The sequence below is a fragment of the Odontomachus brunneus genome, unplaced genomic scaffold, assembly GCF_010583005.1.
Source record: "Odontomachus brunneus isolate Ranch 3 - 2012 unplaced genomic scaffold, Obru_v1 Obru_scaffold_122, whole genome shotgun sequence".
NCBI lineage: Eukaryota > Metazoa > Arthropoda > Insecta > Hymenoptera > Formicidae > Odontomachus > Odontomachus brunneus.
Genome location: NW_022639572.1, coordinates 832,070 through 839,724, shown reverse-complemented (window position 1 = coordinate 839,724; position 7,655 = coordinate 832,070). Strand labels below are relative to the sequence as shown.

Sequence of the window (7,655 nt, the reverse complement as noted above, 5' to 3'; positions counted from 1 at the left end):
CCCCCCCGTTGGAAATAAAAGAAATTTCTCTACTTTCTGGCAACGTATCGCTCGCGCGAGACCGTGATTCTGATGCACGATGCAAGTGATTTATTTACGGAGAGGCGAACGGGGCTCTTCTCGGGAGCGCGCGATTTAAACGCGCAAAGCGCAAGCCTGTCTTCAGGGGTGACGGACAGGGTGCCGCGGGGACAGTATGGATCGTTCACAATGTCTTGTTGAAATTACAAGCATGCCGTGACGAGGCATTCGGCCGGTGGTGGCCGGAGCTATGACTTGTATACGACAGCGGCGGCACTAAAGCTTTGAGATAATGAGCTGCGGGACACGTAGGACGGCTGCAATCGCAAATTATCGCCACTTCGTTCCGCGCGCGCGGATAATATATTTGCAGAAAATAAGGCGGCGCTGCGCGTACGCGCGAATAGTACGCGCCCGGCTGAATAGTAAATCCTGGATAGTCCAGAGCTGAATCTTCTGCGAGAGGCGAGATTTTTACTCCACATTGATGTCGCGAGTTTCATCGAACTTGAAGGATCAATGAATCTCGAGTCACAACGCTGTATACAAATTATTGACTCTCACATTAATATTTTAAACAGACAGCAAGCTTAAACAGGAAAGCTTTCTTTATTCATGGTCTGTTTGTTATTATTGAGGCGGTAAGGGCAAAGAAATAATTGTGAAATAGCACTCGTGAGATTTGCATGAAATCTCACTCGTACTTGCAAATACCACTTTTACGACCTTTGATGCAGAACATAATTCGTATTCGTGAACCGTATTGTTTGGACCAATACTTTTTATATGAAACATATACAAGTTGACGAATAATCAAATATACGTGACTCATTTTTCATTGGACTTTCAAGTTCGATGGAATTTACAGGGTTAACGTAGAATCGACATTTCGCGACTCTAATCGCGAGGTTAATTTACAATGTTGAAATAAAAATTATTAGATTGAGATAATTATTCAAGGTTATCGAGGCAATTCAGTCTTGATTCGTGCCAAAACCTGTTGATCAAAGCGGCAAAGGTGATTGATAAGTACAGAGCGATAACTTTTATCAGCTGAAGAGAAGCGTTCCGCGACAAAGATAATTAATACGTCTCGCCTCGCGACGTTTTTCGCGAAAATAAAAGAAACTTTTGATCTGAGCGCGTCAGTGATATCACAAGTGTCGGAAATGTTATAAATACACTAGAAAGTGTCAGCGACCGCAACAGTAAATATGAGAAGGCAGTGTTTTGTTTTTTTTCTATGTTTATTCAAGTGACACGTGCATTATGAATATCCAAACCTATTAGCGAGCAAGGCGAGTGTCCCGCTATGCGATACGCACATCAATACATGTCTGATAATTATCGATCACTGTCCTTCATAAACTAGGGTACTTCCAAAGTCTCCATAATTTATGGACGTATATACTCCCGGGTATCGTGCTGCCACCCCTTTCTAAGACATCCCTCTTTCGAAGACACTATCGCATTATTTACTCCTCATTATCGTCCTTAAATCACCCCGCCGTTCCGGGGAGACTCGAAACTGCCATTACCTCTCTTTAATCGGCAAATAATAAAAATCAGTCCGGTGCTTCACGGAGCGCGATGGCTTCTCAATAAAGACATTGTCCGCGGAGCAAATTCTTATCCGTTAAAAGGCATCGTCGGTGAGAACAGAACGCGCGCCATCCCCTTCCTATCTTCCCGAGACAAGGGGGATGAACGAACAAGGACCAAGGATACGACGTCGACAAGAGGAGGAGCGGGATCGGAGATTATCGGCGCCCGGGATTACAACGGGCTCGAAGGCTTCGAAGCAAACGATTCTCCTCGCGCGGGGGTGCGCGGCAGAGACAGGGCTGGTAAAGAGGACAGAGGGGGAGGTAGCGGACGGTGGTTGAAGGCGACGGAAAGGGAGGAGTGGTTGTTATTGGCTCTAAGGAGGATACTTATTGAACTCTTAGCGGCGTTTTTATCACTCCTTTCTCACGCGCGCGCCGCTTTAAGTGTTTTTGGCTTTGTTTAAGGGTTCGTGTACACCCGTTCGCCCCTTCCACCACCTCCGCCACCCCATCGCCCGTCGTTTTCGCCTCTCTCGCATTATACACTCTTAACAGGTCACGCTTCCTCCCATCCACCCCGCCGCGCTCCTTTTCCTTTTACCACGAGATTTTTACGGGCTCGACCTCCTTGCACACCGCTTCGTAAACCACGCAAAGTGCACGGCACTAAAGGGTGCAACTACCACTTAGGCCCTTCCTGACCACTTCCTGGGGGAAAAAAGACTTCGAGTAGCGGCGGATAATTCGTATTCTATATTACCTCTCGAAGATTTATCGACCTAGCCGTTTCTATATATATGTTCCGTTCAATCCGCAATTGAATCTGCATACCCTTCTTCTGCAACTTGAAACGTGCAAGAAGTGCGAAACATCCGAAAATAATAATGACAATAAACCGCGCACACACACGCATACTGTAATTGTTATTTTTAAAAACTTGTAACTTATACAATGTTTTTCCAAAGTCTGCATTTTGTCTATGTACCTGCTACGTTTATCGAAGAGAAACGAGAAAGGACAAAATATCGAGACTTTGCGTGCGACCAATCTCTCTTGGTCAAGCACTCTGTGCACGCTAGACGCGAACAGATATCACTCTCACTGTTGCTGCACGTATTTACAAATTAATTAAGTGCATGCTATTAATCGACTTTAATTGCACATCTGCGAGAAGCGCGCAACGATTCGACATATCTCGTGCGACACTCTATTCCTAGACAAAACAAAACGCAGAAGGACCACGTCGGCCGTCGCTTCTACAAGACGCCCGTAGTTTATTAGGCCGAATATTCGGCGGTAAAACTGAAGGATGACCGTCATTATCTCCATTCATCCGCGTCGCACGGCAGCTGCGCGTCGCAGCTCATGATTGCGGCGGGCGGTTGAACGAGAGCGCGGTGCAGATCGGGTCGCTCTCCTCCGAGACGTTTACGCGTCCATCGCGGCTATTTTTGCCAAGAGCGAAATCGCGAGCGCCTCCCCTGGATTATTTACCCTCCCGATAAATATACGATAATGTTATCGCGCGCGCGCGCGGGGTACCAAAGCGCGGCCCGGTGAATTGTAATAAAAGGTCTGCGTTACTACCGCCGCATTCCGACGTTTTAACGACCCGAACCAGCGGCTGTACCCGAAAGTTCCGACATGCCGCGAAGTCCCGACGCGACACGCCGTCGTTCCTCGTTACTAAATATATATCGAGATGCGCCTATTCAACCGGGCGCAACCACTACGTTACACGCACACAACGAGAGTATCGCGAGAGCGGGATCACAGTGGCGGATCACGGGGTTACGCTTTTCCAAATTGATTCCCGTTATCTATTTCGATGGCTCCGATCGGCTATCATTAGTTACACGTTTACTACTTACAGCCGGGAGTGAGAGTTCGCGTGGCTCCACCGCGCGCCACGGCGGAGTAATTTGAAACGTTTATCGCGAATCTAGGCTCTGATCGTTTATCTTTTGCAGGAAAAATGCCACGCGAGAGTTGCGAAACGGCTTAACCGAATTCATCACTTGCCGACATTGTGGGCCGATCATGCTGTCTGGCGGTCTTCAAATGGGATTCGCCATGCACGATCCGCACAATCGCGCCTGTCTTGACATACGTTCGCTTATTTCGCAAATTTATATCTAATTCCTCGTACGAGACGCAAGTGTGAGATTAGGCAGAAAGCGCGCGAAGACCAATTCTTTTCAATTTCACCACGTTTTCTAGCTGTGTCAGAATGGACTCTATCAGTAGAATTTATCTTTCTAAGGAATATATGCTGAGAAAAAAATTTTTGCTATTTATAAACGCATGGTGAAAGAATTTTAGTCGGGAGTGACGACAAACTTCTTTTGTTAGAACCATGAAGAAGTAACGTTGACGCTAAAAATGACTATAATTTTAGCGAGATTAGCCATTTTTTCTCTCAAGATCAATTTTTCCAATCTCTCGACGAGCTAACTAACAGTTAAATCACGTCGTTTGTCTTTGTCTGATCTGAAGAGAAAACAGACATATGATTGAACTGTTAGTTAGCTTGCGTAGTTTTTTAACAAAATACTTCAGTTCCTAAAATATAAATAGCACACACGAGACGGAAGGAAAATAAAGTATAACAGAGAGCCGATAAATTAGAAAAATGCGCTCTAGTAACTATAAAATTCTCTCCGCGTATAGAGAAAATAGCGAGGTCGGAGGAAGCTGGTCCGTATCGAGTTTGCGAGATCGTCGATCAAACTGTTCGGTTGAAAAACACGCAGTTTGAAGGGCTGGGTGACGACAGCATTAATAAAACAGGGGTGGGTGTCAGGCATGCGTGCGGTATACGAACGTGATTGCGTGGAACAGAGCGGTATAGGCGGACGAAGAAAGAGACGGACGACAAACCGCCAAATGCGGATATCGAACACGGGTAGCAACGTTAGTCATTCACTTGGACGTGCCGCAGCTCACGCGTGTCTGCACGCGGAAATCGCGCCAACATATACACACACACACGGTGGTTTCGCACGCTGCAACACCACACCGGTTAAGCCGCACTATCGCTCGCTCGCGAGTGCTCGATTTTATCAATCCTGTCGTGAGCCGTAAGAAGTCTGTTTGCCTCTATTGCGGCGACAGTTTATTTCATTACTCACTCTTTGATATCAATAACAGAGCAAACGTCGAGTAGAGAGAAGGTTTGCAGCGTTTTTTCTCGTCAAGCCACTTTCCCGGTCAGAGAGACGATTTGTTGCGTCACCAGACTCGTTGAACAGCGAGAAAGTGCGTCTGATTCGAAACGCCCGGTACATCGAGTCAAAACGCTGAGCTCACAATCGCCATTCCAGGGATACACGAGAGAATAACATTTTAGCAGAAGGTTTCAAGTTTGATCCAACTCACCTCTTTGTCTTTGGCCTGCAGTTCCTGCTCGAGGTTGCTGTTAGGCGTCCTCCTGGGATTGCTGGCATCGTGTACTTGCTGTTGATCGTTTCCCTGCGGAGGTTGAGACAATTGGTGCCCCTCAGTCTTGGAATTGCTGTCATTCGCCGCGGCGAGTTGTTCCTTTAACGCGGATACTTCTTTCTCCGCCAAAGTCGCTCTCTGAAACGAGAAGGAAAGAGGGTAATGAGTGTCTCACGAGCAATGGCATTTGCAATTTGCAGTATTTAGCGCGGTTGTCTCGATAAGAAGAACCAATTCGGATTCGTCTTTTTAAACTCGTTCAAACGCGAGACGAGACATCGCGTTACGTTAAATTGCAACGCGAGTAGAAGTGACGCTATTAACGTGTCGCGAGACACGAAATAAGTGATATCGGCTGGGCACTTTTTCAGTTCCATCGATACACCTAAGCGCATCATGTAATTTTCTTAAGCCGTCGACACTCGTCAAAAGTTGCTTTCAGGATTCATTAATGGAGAAGCGAAAATCTCGCTGTCCAATAATGACAAACGATGGTCTTCGACGACGAAGAGAGATGCCGGTACTCCGCAATTCGCGCGCGCGTTTATATTCCGCTAAAGATATTTAATTCTGCAATGCACAGGCTCAGAGTTAACGGCACAGACTATTACGGCGCGCGGCTTGCGCTCCGTGTAAATTTTTCACGGCGGTTCCGATCGTTAAATTACCGTCGCGGAACCGTGCGACGTGAAATCAATCAATTCTCGCCGGCTGCGCCTAATTTCGCGGTTGCGAAAAGCCGGCAAAAATAGAAGCGACGGCACGTCGGGTTGCGACGACTGCTTTGATATTCTCAGCGCAGGAAATAGCGTGCCAGCGTCGCGCGCGCTTTCCTCAATCATGGACATTGTGCCGCGCACAGTGAGTCGCTCGGTGATGTAATTTTTTAATGTTTAGCGTAATTCGGGATTGCACGAGTTTACGCATATACGTCTAACTGTCCGTATGACATGGTAAACATAAAAAATGCACACACTGGCGCTCACGAAATTAACATGTGTACGCGATCAAGAATTTTCTCTCTCTCTCTCTCTCTCTCTCTCTCTCTCTCTCTCTCTTCCTTTCTCATTTACTTATATAATACTTTTCTAATTCATGTATGTTTACATTTTTCCTCTTTTATTGTATATTTGATCTCATCCCAGAAGAATAAACACATTTTTTCTCTTTTATTGTATATTTGATCTCACTCCAGAAGAATAAACACTTTACTGTACTCTCTACTCTCTTTCTCTCTTTTTCTTTAATGTATACTCTGCATACCCCGTGATAAATAGTAGCAGCGGCTAAGAAAATATATCGCGTTACGTCGGCGACATTTTTCTCAGATTCAGCGTTCGCCGACACGCGTAGTGTAAACAGAGTTGACGCCGCAACGTTTCACAGTCACAATAATTAGGCTGCACACGTCGCGCGGCGTGCGTTTCTGCCGAAATCGCTCATGCATACCGGCGCGTAAAAGCTGCGCACCGAGCGCGAAGCGAAGGTGTAGTAGCTCTCACTAGACGGAAGAGGGAAGGGGGAGGAGGCGGAGGCACCATTAACGACAGAATACTTTCGGCAGGAGATGCGTCTACCTTTGCCAGATCTGGAGCAAAGCGCGCGTTAATTAACATGCGCCGAGCGATGCTGCGACCGCGACATTACCTTTGGCAATCGTGGAGCATAAACGCGACTGTCTTGAGCGCGACGGAGACTGAGCGAGTCGGCCTCTTTCAAATCACGGTCCGTCGTGGGAGAAAAGGCGGCGAAGAGCCGCGTTGATACGAAAATAACGAAGGTATCGCCAGCGGCGAGAGTGCCGGGAGAGGATTACCTTTTTCAAACTTTCCCCATAAAGTATCTAATAAATATTGTTCGCCGCTCCGTTATTCCGGCTTGGATATTAATTATAGCAGCTTTTGCATTCAAAGTGGCTCGGACCGGCCGGCCTATCCCTCTGCTACACTCGCGTGGTATATACACGCCGGATAGTTAACCCCCTTCTCCGTCCCCTTGTAATTCTTGTCCTCTTGCGCGACTCTTTCGTCCCTCCCTCTCCTCTCTTTTCCCCGATGTCCGCTTTATCCGTGTTCGCGGTGGTCCGATACGAAGGCGCCCAGGAAGGGTTTCGAGATCGATTGGCCGAATCAAACAGGTTATACCGCTTCTACACGCTGCATCAGATAGCAAACCGGACTTGTTTCTGCAATTGAACAATCGAACGTCGATGACGCATGCCGACGGTCATGCAACAATTCATTAACAGCCGTGTCACTCGAGCGGTGTCGATTAATGGGTGCTGAATTGGCGCGTCGTTGTCTTTCTCTAAATTGCAATTTGCTTGTGGCCCGCAATATAGACGAACGTGTGAACGTGAATGAGAAATTTTGCATGAATTTGACTATACAAAACGTAAAGCGAGACCCAGTGTGATAATTCGACGTGCGATTTTTCTGGGGCTCTTCTTTTCCGCTTACGTAAACACGAATGTCCGAGCGGTGTACGCGTGTATTATCGACGTGTATCGATCTATCAATGTGTGACGTCTTATGAGACACACATATGGCGTCGCGATCGGCAAATGGTCAGGAGAAGTGAGGACGAGCATGGAACATGGACGGAGTCGCGGAGACAGGGAGAGTGAGTGAGAGAGAGAGAGTGAGG

At 47.1% G+C, this 7,655-nt stretch overlaps 1 protein-coding gene across 9 annotated transcripts in view; it reads right to left on the bottom strand.

The window, feature by feature from the left end:
• Positions 1-7,655, bottom strand: part of LOC116849645 (homeobox protein cut) — a 143,035-nt gene that overhangs the window by 61,474 nt on the left and 73,906 nt on the right. For all 9 annotated transcript variants that reach the window (XM_032827000.1, XM_032827001.1, XM_032826999.1 and 6 more), the window contains one exon: positions 4,947-5,147. In XM_032827000.1, coding sequence (XP_032682891.1) covers positions 4,947-5,147 — 201 coding nt within the window. The remainder of the gene's footprint in view (positions 1-4,946; positions 5,148-7,655) is intronic.